Source organism: Marmota monax, unplaced genomic scaffold, assembly GCF_021218885.2.
Source record: "Marmota monax isolate L192 unplaced genomic scaffold, Marmota_monax_Labrador192_F-V1.1 WCK01_AAM20220418_F8-fsc00063, whole genome shotgun sequence".
Lineage (NCBI taxonomy): Eukaryota > Metazoa > Chordata > Mammalia > Rodentia > Sciuridae > Marmota > Marmota monax.
In genome coordinates this window covers 2377682-2396904 of record NW_026693726.1, presented here as the reverse complement: position 1 = coordinate 2396904, position 19223 = coordinate 2377682, and the positions used below count along the sequence as shown (strand labels likewise).

General features: G+C 32.8%; 1 protein-coding gene across 10 annotated transcripts in view; it reads right to left on the bottom strand.

Annotated features, from left to right (window-relative positions):
• The window catches only part of Stau2 (staufen double-stranded RNA binding protein 2), a 274753-nt gene that overhangs the window by 212861 nt on the left and 42669 nt on the right, over positions 1-19223 (bottom strand). For all 10 annotated transcript variants that reach the window (XR_009228323.1, XM_046460516.2, XM_058584403.1 and 7 more), the window contains one exon: positions 14867-15002. Coding sequence is in view for 9 of the 10 variants with exons in the window: in XM_046460516.2 (XP_046316472.1) it covers positions 14867-15002 (136 nt within the window). In the remaining variant the exon portion in view is untranslated. The remainder of the gene's footprint in view (positions 1-14866; positions 15003-19223) is intronic.

Genomic DNA, 19223 nt, shown 5'->3' with positions numbered 1-19223 from the left:
GACAGATCATGAAAATTGTTCTAGTTAAGATCTTCAGAAAATAATGGAAACCAGCATTTCCTAAAGTTTGCTCAGTATCCAAAGATGATTCATTAATATAACAGGATCCATGGCCTATTGAATCTGGGAAGTGCTATACATTGTATGCACTTCTAGAAGATTCATAATGTACATACGTATATCATAAGTACTGAGAAGTCCTGCAGTGAAAACATCCACTGTTGTAACCCAGCACCATCCAAATGTACTCAATTAATTACTTTCATTGGTACAATACTTATTAATATCCCCAAAACCTAAAATTCCTTAAAACACATTTTTAAAAATTATCTAAACTCTTAACAGATTAGATAAATATCAAACACAATGAAACTTTTTCTAATCTCTAACGGAGAATAAATAAAATCCCTCAGGTTGAAAATTTTTAAATACCATGAGACTATTTCTAAGTAGTAAAACTTTATAAAATTTTATAAACCTTTATAAACAAACTTATAAAAGCTATTCAAATATTAAGTTCAGATTTATAAACCAAATTCTTGGGACTAATGCATTCTTTTATGCCCCCACAACACTATGACTTTTCTATTTCAGAGCAATTATCTTTGGGTTGAAATTATCTCTCTAGCCTTTGAGACTTACTCTTTAAGTAAAAGACAGAACTATGCCCTATTACTCCTGGCTCCTTCAATCCCTAGCACAGTGTGTGAGTCATAAAATGATTTTGTTTTGCTCCTCTTCTGTCTCCTACTTGATCTACCCCAAATCTCCTACTTGATCTACCCAAAACCACCCATGCCCTTTTCCTATTGATCCTGTATGCAAATGTGCTCAGTTTTCTACCTACTTAAAAATGTTCATCCCCCACTGCTCTGAACATGAAGACCAAATTTCATAGAAAAGCCCTGAAATTCTGCCTCCCCTCTCCAGTTTCATATTCTTGCTTAATCTGCTCTAGCCTTATAAGGTTAGCAGAGGTCATACTAAGTGGTACAGTGAAGAAAGCAGGGCAGAAAGTTGAGGCTGTCAGGGTGTGGTGAGGTGGGCTATAATTTTAACTAGGGTAGCCATAAAAGGCCAAACTGAAAAGGTTGTATGAGACCCCAATAAGTAAGAGAAAAAAGAAAATAACTCAAAAAAGAAAAAAGTATACCTGATATTTTGGAAAGTGTAACCAACTACAACAGAATGGTGGAAGGAGTAAATGAGGTCAGAGAAATAATGAGGTCTGGAACAGTTGGGCCTTATCCAGTACTGTACATGGAGACAAAAACCATATTTGCCTCTCTAATTTAGATCTTCCCCTGAGGTCCGTCTCCTATATTGACCACATACTTGACAATTCCTCTTGGATGTCTTACAGGCATGTCTATGCCAGAAGTTTTAAATGCACTCCAAATCTGTTTATTCTTCATTCTTTCCTATCTCAGTAAATAGCAGTGACAAAACTAAGAAATCAGAAAAGTTTCTCAAACTAGAAAAGACATGAAATTCCAATTAAACATTCCCCAAAGTAGGCAGCTAAATCCCTTGATCAGTTTAGAAAACATGGTGGAGAGCCTAATCCCATATATGTACCACTCCCCTAAATATTACTATGTATATATTACATATATACAGGAAGAAAATCACTTGGATATGACTTCCACAAGAGGGAATTAATATTCCGGAAGGAACACGGGTGACATGAACTTAAACAATGATACTAGTGTCCTCTGAAATGCCAAAAGCACATCTAAGACAAAATGGTTCACATATTTACAGTTTAGGCCTAATAGCAGCTTCAAACTAAGAGACAGCAATATCAGAGGAAGAACTCCATATGGCCTTTGACAATACAAATTTAGAAGTGGGAGATCCAGTGAGGATCAATGTCTCAAACAGCAATACTTTTATTCTTTCTAAAAAGAGAAGAAGAGGTATGTGTATAAAATGCTGCATACAATTATTACATAAAGACCATAGTTTTTTTTTTTCCAAACCTTGTGTTTATATCCCAAGTTAAGGGGCTGGGGTTGGGGCTCAGTGGTGGAGTGCTCGCCTAGCATGCCCACAATGTAAAATAAAGATATTGTGTCCACCTAAAACTTAAGAACAAATATTTAAATTTTTTTTAAAATTTAAATAAATAAATCCCAAGTTAATAACTACTGATGTACAGTTTTCCAAAGGAAAATGATTCTCTAGGCTACAGGCAGTATTATTCCAAGGTCAACTAAATTCTCAGAAAAGCCAAAAATACCCATATTTGCAATACAGAATTAGTCATTCCTCTATAAAATATATACCAAGAATAATAATAGAATCATACCCTGTTTGTTTAAATAGGCACAAGTGAATTTTTTTAAATATCTCAAAATAACAATATCTAATTGGGCATGGTGGCACATGCCTATAATCTCAACGGCTCAGGAGGATCACTGGTTCCAAGTCAGCCTCATCAACTTAGTGAGGCTATAAGCAACCCAGTGAGACCCTCTTTCAAAACAAAACTAAAAAAGCCTATGGATGTGGTTTAGTGGTTAAGCATCCTTGGATTCAATCCCTGGTACAAAACACACACACACACACACACACACACAAATATCTAGTGCAAATACACTGATATTTTGATTCATTTAAGGAACTAAAAACACTATGGATCATATGTGGTTCCTGAATTACTTTATTAAAAATTCTAAAAACAACACCACAAGGAAACATTTATTATTTATTTCTCCTCAAACTACAGGGAAGTTAACTGAGAATTAGCCTGAGGAACCTGCTCAAATCCACATAGCTATGATTCCAACCTTGGAGTCTAGACTTGTAACTAAAGCTATCACCTGCAGTATAAAAGAGCTTATAATCATAATAATAATTATTGTACAAAAGTAAAAATTAAACAACCTACAGGCAAATCATTTTGTCCTCAAACATTCTATGAGATAGATGCTATTTTATCCCCTAGAAAGACATTTATAATGTTTGTGGCCAAATGCCTGAGTGGAAAATATGACACATTTTAGAACTATCTTTAGCTTCAAATCAAGTGAGTATTACAAAATGTATCTTTCAAACCAACTTTTTTTGGATAAAATTTACACAAAATGAAATGTGCTCATAGGTTAATGAATTTTGACATTCATCATATAACAATCATCAAAATCAAAAGCTTTCTTGTATAGGAAATTCCTATCCCCAAATCTAGGGAACCAATGAACTTCTGTCACTAAGAAACAGTTTTGCTATTCTAATATTTGCTATTCTGTCCCTGAGGAATTAGTTTTGCTAATTCCAGGAAAAAAAAAAAAACAGAATATCAAGTATGTATACTATATATCTAGCTTTTCCCCCTCACCATGTTTTGGTGATTCCAACATATTGTTTTATGACTAAGCCTTACTGCTGAACAGTACTCCAAGGCAAGGTTATATATAAAATAATTTTTTATCCATTTATCTGATAGTAGATATTTGGGTAATTTCCTATTAAAGGCAATTATAGAGAAAGACATTACAAACATTGATGTACAAGTTTGAATAGCTATATGTTTTCATTTATTTTAAATATATGCTAAGTATGGAATTGCTGGATATTGTAAGTATATGCTTAACTTCATAAGAAATTTATAAATTCTGACAAAGTGACTGTACCATTTTATATTCCCAGCAGTGATATATGATAATTCTAGTTATCAACATCTGGTGCTGTCAAATCTTTTTACATTTTAATTATGGTTTCAATTTGCATTTCCCTGATGTCTAATGGTTTTGAGGAACTTTTCACGTATTTATTAAACATTCTCATCTCTTCCTAATTGAGAGTCTCTTCAAATATTTGCCCATTTTTGTTGACTTGTTATGGTGTTGTAGGTATTCCTTTATGTATTCTAGAGACAAGTTCTTTCAAACACATGTATTACAAATGTTTTCTTTCAATATATGTCTTACTTTTACATTTTTTTAAACAATGACTTTCAGATATTAGAAGTTTTAAATTTTGATGACATTTGACTTCTCAATTTTTTCATGATTTGTGCTCTCTATGTTCTAAAAATCTTTTCCTATCTCCAAAATCCCAAAATATTTTCTTCTGGAAAACATGACTTGTGAACTTGGTGTTCTAAAAAATCTTTGCCTATCCACAGAGTAACAGAGGTTTGTTTGTTTGTTTTATTTTTGTAGCTTTAACTTTTACATTTAGGCCTATGATCCATCCTAATTATTTTTTGTCTATGATGTGAAACAGGTTAAAGTTCTTTGTTTCTGTCTTGATATCCAATTATTTCACCACAGATATTTAGAAAGAGTATCCTTTCCCCATTTGTACCTTCACTTAAATTATGAAAAAATTAAATTCACCATCTCTGGATGGATCTATTTCTTGTCTCCATATTTCTTGTCTCCATATTCTTCTGTAAAGAGCTTTATAGGGCATACAATCTCTGTTACAGCTACTCAACTGTGCTATAGTAGCACAAAAGCAGTTATAGACAATATATAAACAAATGATTGTGGCTATGTGCCAATAAAACTGACATGCTCTTAAAATTTCAACTTGACCTAAATTCCATGTGCTATTAAATATAATTTTTCTTTTGATATTTTTCAGCCATTTAAATATGTAAAAAGCATCCCTACCTTGCAAGACACACAAAAATAGACAAGTCAGCTTTGGCCCATGAGTCATGATATGCCACATTCTGTACTGTTTTATTCCACAAATCCATACATTTGTCCCTAGGTCATTGTCTTGATTAAGGTAGATTTTTGCAAATCTTGAAGTCAGGTAGAGTGAGCCCTCCAACTTTGTACTTTTTCAATATTGTTTTGGCTATTACACATCCATTACATCTCTATACAAATGGCAATGTTAATATTAATTTTATTAAATAGCTATAATTTTGACTGAGATTATATTATATCATCATGTTAACTTTGGGAGAAGAGTGTTCTTTAATTGTGAGCAATTATTTTATAGCATTCAATATACAGGCTGTTAATTTATTCCTAAATATGATGTGCTTTTAGGCTATAGTCATTTGGTAGCCGTTCATTACTATTAAGTAGAAATACTACTGATTTTTCTACATATTAATGTTTTATCCTGTTACATTGCTAAACTTACTTATTCTACTACAGTTTTGATTTCTTAGAATTTTCTACATAAAAGGATCACAGCATCTACAAATAAAGATAACTTTACTTCTCCATTATTTCCCAAGTAGCTGGGATTATAGGTACATTGTGCTTGTCTCAAATACTTTTTCTGAATCTAATGAGGTGCTCATACAGTTTTCCTCCTTCGTTATGTTAATACAGGTCATTGTTTTGATTATTCTGTACTAAACAAACCTTGCTTTCCTGGAATAAACCCCACTTAATTGTGGCATATTATGTTATTTAACTTTGATGAATTTAATATGCTAATATTTTGTTAAGGATTTTTATATCTGTGACCATGAGAGCTACTATCTTTTTTTTAATTAAATTATTTATTGGGATGGGGCTGTGGCACAGGTGTAGGATACCTGCCTGGCATGTGTGAAGCACTGAGTTTGATTCTCAGCACCACATTTAAATAAATAAAATAAAGGTCTATCAACAACTAAAAAAAATTATTTATTTATTCTAATTTGTTATACATGATGGCAGAATGCAATTCATTTCATATTACACATGTAGAGCACAATTTTTCAAGTGAGAGCTACTATCTTTTAAATACACTCTTTCTCATTCTTGCTTTGGTAACCTGTTCAAATTCTCTTCTCCGGTTCATAAGTGTTTTTAACAACAATGTATTTTTTTAATGTGTCTTACTGTTAAAGTTTAGATTTATTCCTCCAAATGAAAAACATCCTCAATAAGGAGGCATCATTTTTTTTCTATACTTTTTTTCCCCTTTTTCATACTGAGAATTGAACCCAGGGGACTGAGCTATATCCCTAGCCCTTATCATTTTTTATTTAAGACAGTTGCCAAGGTTCTCACTAAATTGCTAAGGCTAGCCCCCAACTTGTGATCCTCCTGTCTCAGTCTACCAGATTGCTAGGATTATAGGCATGTGACACCACACCCAGCAAGAAAGTAACATTTTTAAAAGCCTTGACATGCATTCCATATATAAAACACATGATAAAAGAAAAAAATATATATTCCCCAAATCAAAGCATATAGGACACAAAGGCAAAGTTTTATGTAACTCTCAGAACAAATTCCTGCTTTTCCCCCACTTCATGTGTATTCATTTATAAGAGATTTCAAAGTTGTATACTGTTTTATCAATACACAGGCACCATCTGGTGGCAGAAACCAAAACTGTAGGTTTATGTCTATTTATATCACTGCTGGAACAAATATATTCAATGTTTCTCAGCTGTTCTTTTTCTTTTTTTAATTGTAGATGGACACAATACCTTTATTTTATTTATGTTTTTATGTGGTGCCGAGGATCGAACCCAGCGCCTCCCACATTCTAGGCAAGCACTCTACCACTGAACCACAACCCCTACCCTCAACTATTCTACTTTCTAATATGCCTTTTGAAAGGGTTTTACAAACAAGAAAAAAAAAAAAAAAAAAAAAAAAACCTTATACTGAAAGTTTGAATAACCTCAAAATAAACAGCACACCAACATTATAGTACTTAGCAAAATTTCAGCCTCTGTAACATAAACTTTGAAAGACGGGTTAAACATTCCTAATCCAAAAGTCCAAAATCTGAAATGATCTACAATCTGAAACATTTTGAGTACTGACATGATGCCACAAGTCTTATGGTTCAATACACGCAAACTTGGTTTCACAGACAAAAATTATTTATTTAATTTACTATGTAAAATCACTTTCACAGCCAGACACAGTAGCTGTGAAATCCTGGGTACTCCAGAGGCTGAGGCAAGAGGATTTAAGTTCAAGGCCTCAGCAACTTAGTGTGGGCCTAAACAACTTAGTGAGACCCTGTCTCAAAATAAAAAATTAAAAGGACTGGGAATGTGGGTCAGCGACTCAGTGGTTAAAAAAAAAGCTTCTCATTATGTAAAAATGTGGATGTGTAACCGATGTGATTCTGCAATCTGTATTTGGGGTAAAATTGGGAGTTCATAACCAACTTGAATCTCATGTATGAAATATGATGTGTCAAGAGCTTTGTAATGTTTTGAACAACCAATAAAAAAAATAATGATAAAAATAAATAAATAAATAAAAGCCTCTTATTTAAATTTCTAGTACTAAAAAAAAAATGCCTTCACTTTATGTGTACAAAGTATATATGAAACATAAATGAATTTTGTGTTTAGACTTGGGTTTCATCCCCATGAAACCTCATTAGGTAAATGCAATTATTCCAAAGCCCCCTAAAATTCCAAAATCCAAAACACTTCTAATCCCAAGCAACTGGATCTTTTTTTCTGCCTTCTGGCCACCATGACATGAGTAGCTTTGCTCTGTCACGTCGTCCCCATCATGATGTTCTACCTTACCACAGGCACACAGCATTGGAGCCAACGTACTACGGACTGAAACTATAAGCTTAAATAAATCTTTCCTCCTTTAAGTTGATTTTCTCAGATATTTCGTCACAGCAATGAAAAGCTTTAACACAATACTCCATCCTATCAGTCCCCAATGCTGTCAGGTCTATCGTCTAAATATCTATGAAAATTATCCAGTTTTCTATATTTTCACAATTCTGGGCCCTCATCACATTTAGCCTTAATTACAACAAACTCCTTGCTTCTCCTTTGAAGTGTAGGACTACCCAACCTATTTTGCATGCACTGCCAAGGCAATTTTCCTGAAACATATATCCAATTATTTTATCCCTCAGTTTAAAATCCTTCAATGACTCCTAATCACCTTCAGAATAAAATCAAAACCACTGGCATGACACTTGAAGACATCCAGATATAGGCCTGGCATGAACTTCAGCTTTTTTATTCTAGACATACTAAACTACTTGTAAGTCCATAAATAAACTAAAATTATAAGGATCCCTAGTCTTTGCTACCAAAATTTGTATTGTTTTTTCTTCTCTTCCTCACCTGATTAACCCTAAAGATTCAGGTCAAGTATCAACTCTTCCTGAAACACTTCTTTGATGCCCAATCTAAGTGAGGCCCAATGTTTCCATGGCATCAGACACACTCTTATCACACTGTCATTGTTTTTTTTTTTTTTTTTTCATTGTATTCCTCTTCTACTATACCTCAGAATCTATTACACTGGCTGTCTTTCATCATAATCTCTACTTGAATAAAATATGTAGTAAAGAGCAGGCCTGAAATAAATGTTTGTGAAATGAATCAAACCTCACAAAATTAATTTCATTTGCTGTTATTATTTCTATTTAACAAATGAGGAAACTCATGGAGGGCCACTGTCTTGTCCTAGATCACAAACTAAAAGCATCAGAACTAGAATTTGAACAAATATTCTGACTGTTTGAAGAACATTCTATAAAATAATTGCACTCTGGGTACAATTTGGATGGAGATAATCCCTCTTTCTCCGGGTTGAGCACAAAATCCAGGCTTAGACAATTAAAAATATTCCCCCATGCTAAACCCAGTTTGAATATGAATTCTGGGATGGAAGGTCTACTCAAAGTGTTTCCTAAGACATTTCTAAGAAATTTCTAAAATAAAATATCTAAAATAAAAACAGGGCTAAGGATGTAGCTCGATGGCAAAGTGCTTGCCTAGCATGTGCAAGACCCTAGGTTCAATCCCTGTACTATAAAAAATAATAATAATAATAATAATAAATTCAAAAACATCTCGACCCTTTTCTAGAACTACAAGCTTACAGAGTATGTAACACATGAAGTACAATAAATGGGCATGAACTTCTTTGAAAAATGAAGGAAAGAAGAGGAAAAATGAGACAAGAACTACAAAAAGAGAAATGAAAAATAAGGAAGAATCAAACTAAAGCTCTTTATCCAATCTCATCTTAAGATCTCCTCAAGAGCCTTCCTAGTTACATGATCCCAAAATCTCCCTGTTCATATAATCTATTCTAAATTGCGGTCCTTTGAAAATCTGTATTAACAGATCAAGGGACTTTCTGGCCATTTGTCAACTAACAATACCTTTTTTATTTATGAATATACAAAATTAGTAAAAGTCTATAGGAGGCCTAATTACAGACATTCTATTCCTTTATATAATTTTTTTTATAATAAGGGAGAGTAAAAGCATTACCATGGTTTGGAAAAGTTTGCCCTAAAGAGCCATACATTAAAAACTTGTCTTCTGGCCTGTGGTTCTACTGGAAGGTAGAGGTACCTTTAAGAGGTGGGACTTAGTAGGAAGTCTTCCAGTCATGTAGGAGTGTGCCCTTGGAGAAAATATTGGGAATTTAGTCCCTCCTCTTTTTTTTTTTTTTTTTGCTTCCTGACTACCATGAGGTAAGCAGCTTCCTCTGCTATACATTCCTGCCATGATACACTGCCTTACCACTGGCCCAAAAGCAACCAGCCCAATGGACCATGGACTGAAACCTCTGAAACTGTGAGCCTTTCTGCTTAAGCTTATTATCTCAAGTATTTTATTACAGTACTAGAAAGCTGAAAAACATAAGCAAAAAATATTCTCCAATCTTTACTTTATCCTTTGCCATATGAATTTTTAAATGTTTTCTACTTTTTAACATATCTGTTAGTGAACAGTATCCCAAAAGAGAAACAAAAAGATGTAACTGGATGTATTCCTTGTCAAATATCTTGGGTATAACAAAAGGAGACAGGTTCTTCAGAATTCAGGTAACAACTGCAGTATTTGCCTATGAACAAATCTTTTTTCTCCACCCATTATAAAACAGAGCAGAAGGGCTGGGGCTGTTGCTCAGTGGTAGAATGTGCTTGCCTCACATATGTGAGGGTTCAATTCTCAACACCACATAAAAGTAAACAAATAGGGGCTGGGGTTGTGGCCCAGCAGTAGAATGCTGGCCTAGCACGTGCAAGGCCCTGGGTTCAATCATTGGCACCACATAAAAAAATAAATGAAAGGATTATGTCCAAATACAACTAAAAAACAATTTTTTAATTTTTTTCAAAAAAGTAAAATAAAATAAAGGCATGCTGTCCATCTACAACTACAAAAAAATTAGAAAAAAAAAAAACAGAACAGAGGGGGAAAAATCTGTTTTCTTTAAGACTTTGAATGAGTACAAATGGAAAAACCTCATCAGCAAAGAATAGAGACAAAATAGCAGCATGGGTAATAACTAATTGTTACTTAGTATTATTTTAAGTAAATAATGAGAGGATCTTTTCAAAAAATCTCTCTAAATGATATCTGTCTCTTAAATTCTCAACCTTTCATTCCCTGCCTGAAGCAGCTAATGACTCAGGCTGGGGATGTAGCTCAGTTGGTAAAGTGCCTGCCTCACATGCACAAGGCTCTGGGTTCAATCCCCAACATCACATACACATACATACACACTCACACACACACACACACACACAGCTACTGACTCAGAATCTGACAAGAAAGAGAAAGTCTCCTCTGATTTTTGACTCCAAATTCCCTACAATACATTCCAGTGGTGTCATCTATAAATTAAGGTTGTGTGTACCATCATAATTTTAACAGCCTACTGAATAATGGGAAGATCTACTCTATTGAGAGTAGAAAGTTTTTTAAGTTAAAACACAGCTTGTAGGCTTAACAGTACTTCCCTATTTCCTTTTTATCCTTTTTGTTACTTGCAAAAAATCATAAAGATTCTCCAAAAAATATGAAGGAAAGTTTACTTTATTAAGACATACTCTTTTTTTTTTTTTTTTTTTTTTAATTTTTTATTGTGGGTTGTTCAAAACATTACAAATTTCTTGACATATCATATTCCACACTTTGATTCTAGTGGGTTATGAACTCCCACCTTCACCCCATACACAGATTGCAGATTCACATCAGTTACACATCCATTGATTTACAAATTGCCATACTAGTGTCAGTTGTGCTCCGCTGCCTTTCCCATAAAAGACATACTCTTTATTTATGACTTCTCTGAAGTCATAAATAAAATTCTTTCACCCTCATGACAACTACAGAATCAAAGCTTGAAACTAGAAATTGCCAACAAAGGAAAAATACCATCATTCTTATTCTAGAAAAGAAAAGAAAATTTCAAACCAAACCATATGACCCCTGTTGCCTCCTCTGATTTCATGTACCAACTCATCCCCTACTTGGTTCACTCTAGACATGCTGGTCTCCTGGTGGAAGCCTCCACATACCAGGCTCACTCCAGCTGCAAGAGGCTTTGTGCTTCCTATTTCTTATGCCTAAAGCCGACCAACCTGTGTGCCTCTTCTCCCTCCCTCCATTCACGTTTCTTTTCCTCTCTTCCTTTAGTCTTCATCAAACGCCACCTTCTAAGTGACTAACCTCTTACTGACAGACTACTTCTCTTCCTGGAACATGAGCTCCATAAGGAGAGAGATTACTGTCTGATTTTTCATGTCTTTTGCACCGTATTTCTTTCATTTAAAAATAATAAATTCCCTAATCAAAATTATAGCAAAATTTCATTAAAGGACTGAAGATATTAAAATACAAAAAATATATTAAAATATAATACTCATGAATCTATACACTATATTACATTAAAAATAAAGTATCTGGGGCTGTTCAGTAGTAGAGCACTTGCCTAGTATGTGTAAGGCACTGAGTTCGATTCTTAGCACCACATATAATAAAAATAAATAAATAAAATAAAGGTCCAATGACAACTAAAAAATATTTTTAAAAAATAAAAATAAAAGAGTAAAGTATAAGGGGGGCTGGGGATGTGGTTCTGTGGTAGAGCATCTGCCTGGCATGCATAAGTCCCTGGGTTCAATCCCCAGCACTACAAAAATAAAGAAATAAAATAAAGTACCTGGCTGGGGATGTAGCTTAGTGGTAAAGCACATGCCTAGCATAGGCAAGGAAATGGGTTTGATCCCCAGTACCATAAAAATAAAAAAATAAAAAAGCATATTTAAGTATAGAAGGGATAAGGTGCTTCTTACTATGATAACTAAATATAACTACAGTGCTGAAATGAGCTACTAGCTTTATTTATATTAGGTAATTTAATTTAAATAAAAGGCAACTGATAATATTATACCCACCCCCCCACCCCACCCCACCCCCGCCGCCAGAAGAAGAAGGAGGAGGAGGGAGGGAGGGAGGGGACTAAATCACCTTTAAATAAAATATTATATCCCCTATGCCTCTTATGTGGTATGACAGGATTGAAAACTAGGAAGCCTGTTGCTGGATGTTCCAGTTAAAAGCAGGGACTCTACAGAATAGAAGAATGGAATCACATATGAGAGGAGCCAAGAAAAGTTGAGGGTTTAGGCCAAGTTAACAAGGGGAATGTTACAATACCCTATGAAAGCAAGACATGAGGGGTAAAATGAACTCAATGTCACTAACTGCAGCTTTCAGCACCTGATAAACAATAGATATCACTGTAAAAAGCAGAGGTACCAAAGGACAACATAGGACTTACACAGAAGGGCTGGCCCTCTTATTCCTAGCATATAGTGAACTCCCAGGCATTCTAGGAGGAAAGGGGGAGGGAAAGAAATCTAAGAGATCCTAAGCAATAACACTTTAAAAAAATATATATTTACAATTTGAACAGGACTAAGTGATAATAAATATGATTAAAGGTAATTTTCCATTACCAAGCAAGATACCAAAAAGTATCAAATTATAGACAGACTAAATAAATATATTCTCTGCACATCTGAGTTGTACTGTCAGTAATCAAAACCATAACAAAAGCATCAGCAAATATCTGATCACATGTGAAAAAAAAAGAATTTCTTAGGCATAAAAGCAAAGGGAAAAAAATGTTTTTAAAAGCCAAAAGATTAGACCATAAAATCTTTATAATTTTATAAAAAATTAAAATTCAAACTTAGAAAATTACAACCAAAAAAATAGACTGAATATTAATACCTTTAACACATAAACGTGAAAATAGGTCAAAGTAATGCTATAAAAATTAGTCAACTAAATTAGACAAATCACAAAGGATAAAAACAACTAGCAAGGTGGGAGGGAGGAAAGAACAGAAGTTCAGTGGATTAGACAAAGGAAAATGAAGGGAAGTTGGGAGGGGATAGGAAAGACAGTAGACTGAATCAGACATAACTTTCCTATGTTCATATTTGAATACATGACCAGTATAACTCCACATGGGAAGTTATACCCCATGTATGTATAATATGTCAAAATACATTCTACTGTCATATATAAGTAAAAATAACAAAGGAAAAAAAAACTAGCAAACATCTGAAAAAATATCCAGCTTCATTAGCAATCAATAGCATTAAATTTTTTAAATTCCATTTTTTAACTATAGAACAATTTTTCAACTCAGTGTTGTAAGAGTACAAAAGATATTCTCATATACTATAAGAAATCAGGATAAACTTCAATGCAATTAGGCAATACATTATTCTTTTTAACTCTAATATTCCCTTTAAAATAATCTACCTTAAGGAAACAAACAAGGATGCAAACAAAGATTTGTACATTAAGACTTTTTAACTCAGCATTATTTATAACCAGAAAAGGGGGTAGGGGTGCAATCTAAATAACCAAAACTAGGCATACAATTATAAAATATACCTTGGTCACATGAAGCATTTTATAGCCAGCAAAAATACCTCTCAAAGATTATTTAAAGATATGAAAAACTGACCTATATTAGGTGAATACAGGGCATCATACTGCATATGCAGGATAAACAAATTAAGGCATATTCATACAAAGGAACAATCTCAGCAATAAAAAAGGATAAAACCCAGACATAAATAAAATGGATGAAATCTCAACACAAACAAACAAGAAACAAACAAGAGAACTATTATACAAAGTGAAAGAAGCCAGACATACAGTGAATACTGTATGAGTAGATTTTATATAACTCATACAACAGGCAAAACTAATCTGCGCTGACAAAATGTGATTACTCCTGGGGTGAGAGTATGCTATCAGCAAGAGGTCTCTAGAAACCCTCAGAGTGATAGGAACTTTCTCTACTGTGATATAAGTAGTAATCAGACAAGGATAAACACATATAAATAGTCATCCAAGTATAAATAGATATATGCATAAATAATAGTTATCAAGATGTACACTTAAGATCTGTATATTTCACTATATTATACCTCAATAAATAACTATTACAATTACACATGAAGACAATTTTGATTCAGTTAAATACATTATTATGCTTAAAAAAAACAAGGTACATTAAATCAGAATATTAAGGGTGGCTAATTCTGGGATTACAACTTATTTATATTTCTTTACCTTTCTGTATTTTCCATATTCTCCACATGAGTTTTATATGACTTTTATGATCGGGGGAAAAACTCCACAAAACTTTATTTTGAAACTTCTGCCATGCTTGTAAAAGAAAATTCAGTCATACTTGTAACTATCATAAAGTCATGCAATGTACAAAAAGACAATAAATCCTTGCTTCCTCCAATAAATTACCTATAAATTAGAAATATTTATGTTCATTCATATATTCAGACAAATCAAGAAAAACACTTAATTCTGCTTGGTGAAGGAATGAGAAAGTCAACTGAGAAGTTGACACTATAAACTTTGGGTTGACTTTAAAACGTGGTCCTGCCTTCAACAAATACAGAGCTCTAATGACTCAATAAAAACTAATTTCTGAAAACTGTGGGGGTTTTTTAATGTCTTGCTTTACATTCCCCTCATGAATCTGATTTATCTAAATTCCATGCAAAGTGCACAAAGTGAATTGTAATTACACTGAAAATGCTATCAATTTCAGAAACTTTTCCAATATGCATAAATAATAATGAACAAAATCAAAGAAGACATACAAACCTCTGATTGTACATGCCCCGAAAGTTGTAATTAGCTCTATAATTTGGGAATGGCTTTGGATCTAAGGGCCTGTAGATGGCAGGCTCTCCCCTTTTCATAGCAAGCCCATTCAGTTCCACAGTTGGAGTTATACTGCCTGTTTTAAAAATATATATATATTAATTAAAGGCACAGAAGTGAAATATTCCACAATAAAATGTACAATCTAAACCTTTAATATATTTAATTACCATGGAAGAAGATGAGAGAAGATAACCCCACTGTATGAATTTTAAACAAAGTAAAAAACAAGACAACAGTTTCTAGTGAAATCTCTGGGTATTTTACAATATTTTCTGTACATCAGTGAATAAAAAATTCTACTGTGTAGTCATACTACTTAAAACAAGGTAAACATGAGATTCTTAGATTGCTCAGTTTGGATATTAAGTATTAAACTTCAACATTACTTACCCCAGAAAGCTTTGCATTGTATTCAATCATTAAAAATATCAACTGTGGATTTTTATTTACACTTTGGTAATCAAGTAACAAATAGAGCAGAATATTACTATAATAAATAAGCAATGAATATAAGGTTATCAATAATTCTTGAACTTTATCTAACAAAAAACATTTTTGGAGATTTTTTTCTATAGCCAACAAGACAAAGTAAATATAAGTGATGCTCTGTGGATGACATTTCCTAGAACTAAAATGTCTTCTATTCCTAGGAAATACAAAAAGATACGTACAAGTAGTGCTATCAATGCAAAAAACTAGAAACAGCCTTAAAAACCCATCAAATGGCACCATTTACATAAACATTCATAGCATAAAATACTAAGCAGCTATAAAAAGTATATGAACCTTTGCTTTTGCTTTTTTTTAAAATTTTAATTTAACAATATACCTTGGAGTTTATACTTTAGAAGAACAGAATATACTGTTAAATGAAAATAAGCACAGTACCAATCAGTATATATTATCTGTTATCTAAGAAAGATGAAAATACAAATATATATTTGCTTATTTTTTAAAGGGATAAAGTCAAAGCTCAAAGAAAAATACATAGTTATATAAAGAGAAGGCACAACAGAAAAGGGGAAGAATAAAAACTGGATTTCTTTGAATGTATACTGTTTTATAGATTTTACTCTGAAAATGTGAATTGTTTACAAAATTATTTTAAAACTCCATCAAAGTGGGAAGGAAGCAATCCCTAAAATCAAAAGAAAAATGGAACTGAATCAAGCTGTAAATTGAGTTGATGAATCAAACAGAGAAAATTTGTAAAAGACTTCAAAAATACTATAAAATAAATAATGAGATCCACCTTATAGAAAAAAGAAAATCAAAGAAGTTTCAAACTGTCTTCAATAATCATACTGCCAATAACATGATTTTTAACTAGTAATATACTGTTATTTAATTCAAACAAAATTAAATCATAATGGGGAGCAAAAATCTCTTAAAAAAAAAGAAAACAATGCAATTAAGCTAATAGTAAAATCAAATTGGTGGCCTTAGTTGTACAAAGAGTAATTATTTCAAATGACTTTAAATGATGGTAAAATATCATATTTCTAGAGAAAAAGAAACATGCAAAAAATCAGGAAATTATCACATATCTATAAATAGATATAAAACAATGAAAAAAAGTAATTACATTTATGTTAGAAACCATGATTTATAGCTCTATCCACTTAAGAGGACTAAAATCAATCCACTAACAATGAAGACAGCCAATATCATTTGTTTAGTTTATAACACTTCCCAATTTAAAAAAAAAAAAAAAAAACTTTAGAGAAATCATTGGTTCCGGATCTGTTCACAATACTTAGAAATATAAAGGGAACGACTCAAGGATTTATTTGTCTTGCCTCTACTGAATAAACTATACTCAGAACAAGCATATGATGAAGGAAAAGCTCTTTATCTATTAGCTAAAAGAATTCCAGCTTATAAATGCAGAAGGAGTAAGTCCCACCAAAATCACCAGTTTTCATCTCCAGATAAAATAATGGATCTTCTAAGCAATGAGCAGGCTGCTACAACAATTAGATCAAATGTTAATGGGAAACTGGATAATGGATGAACCTGGCTAACAATAAAAGAATCACCTGATCAACCTTAAAATCACAAAATAGGAGACCACAAGAAATTGTCTTCTGAGATAATGCAATACCTATAGACAAAATTACCTATAAAGCAGTCTTGGCAAAAAAAAAAAAAAATCTGAATCTACATAGTTTCTTAAGTCATTCATTTACAGGAAATACAAGAATTCGGTGAGGTAAAGCACCCCTGAGTTCAAGCTTCAGTATCACCAAAAAAAGACTAAAGAGACATCACAGACTAAATGCAATAAATGAATCTTGTTTCAATCTTCATTTAAATAAGCCAATTATTTAAAAAAATGAGACTATATGGAAATCTGAACTCTGGACTTTAATGTTAAAAAAATGTTGTTTTGCTTTCTAGATAATGATGTTATTAATTTTTAAGAGTTCCTATCTTAAGGCCAGGGATGTAGCTGAGTTGGTAGAGCGCTTGCCTTGCATGCACAAGGCCCTGGGTTCTAATCCCCAACACCACCAAAAAAAAAAAAATTAAAAAGTATTTAGGATAAAGTAATATGGCTGAGATTTGCTTCAAATAGCCCAGGGAGGAAAAAGATGAGAAATAAGATTGGCTGCCATGAATTGATAATTGTTGAACCTAGTAATTGGTACAGGGGACATTCACATCTTGTTTTCTCTACTTTTGTAAGTTTTTAAAATTCCATAATAAAAAAAACTTAAATATAAAATTATGTCAACCTATCTTAAGTACCAACATAGGTCATTTAGCAAAACGTGTACATATGTTAAATAAATATCTATTTATTTCCAGTTAGAGGCTATTATGTATAAAGCTATCTTGAACATTTTTGCATAAGTCTTTTTCAGTTCCCATGGATAACAACCTAACAGTTGATCTGCTAGGTCACAGAGTGGGTTTATATTAACTTTATTAGAAACAGCCTAACAGTTTTCCAAAGTTTCCTTTAAAAATTACATTTTAAATTTCATGAAGATTGTGTTAATAATTGACATGTTAATCATTCAAGATTTATGTCACCTTGAATTCTATTTTGCAAATCACAAATAGGATAAAATTCAAACGGAGGCAGAAAAAGCTTAAAACACCTCATCTTCAAGTAAGGCAATAAATAAGAAATCTAATGTGTTTGAAAATCACCAGTTGGTGAGGATATGGGGGCAGGAAATCACCAGTGAAATAATAAGAATGCATGGGTGGGACACACTATATCTGCCACTCACACCATGAACTGGATTTTAAAATAATTGGAAGAGTATTGTGTTCATGTGAGATTAAGTGGATAATACAAATTTTTCATTTGAAAATACAACTATAGTATTTTTTTACAGCAATGTTAAAAACTGGTCTTTATGAAAGAAAAGTAAATGAAAAGCAGAAAGCTCAAACTATATTGAAAAGGCTTCACCTCTCAAGGCACAGTCTCCCTACTTCCTTCATACAGATTAAGCCCCCCCCACCCAAGTGCATATCTTCTTTACCTCCCCAGGAATGCTTCCACAGAAAAATATCCACAGTACCACTTCAAATTACAAGATGCCCCCAGGAAATGCTAAGCACTCTTGTTTTCAGTGTGAGAGAAGTGGACCCAGTTACATAATGATAACCATCACATAGGGTGATGGACTATATTTTCAGTAAGCAGTGCTGGATTAACTGAATGCCTGTATATTGAAAAGAAAAAGAAAAATCCCAAGCTCTACCTAACATCTCACATAAAACTTGATTCCTGACAGACTGTAGACTGAATTAGAAAGACAAAATGATAGTTTCTAAAAATAAAGTGATGTTATCTCCATAACCTTATGGGAGACAAGAAGTATACCAAAAAAGGCACTAACCATAAAAGAAAAGACTACAAAATTGGTCTTCATTATGTACCATACAATTGTATGGAAAGTGTCTGATATATATATATTATATATATAATATATATATAGACAAAGGATATGCATCCAAATCAAAAAATAGAAAAAAAATTTAAAAGATAATGCAGTTATTTTTTAATGGGAAAAAAATATTCCAACTGGCACTTTAAACAGAGGCTATCCAAACACCACAGACACCATCAACAAGTACATGGTGTTTCATTAGGCATCTTCACTAGTTACTACGGAAATTCAAATTAAAACTTCAGTGAATTACTATTAAATCCCTTAGCATAATAGCCAAAATTTTTTGAAAGCTAAAGATATCGAACTATTCATAAGAATGCAAAAAACTCTCCAATACTGCTGGTAGAAAATAAATTGATAGTGTTTAACATTATTTATTA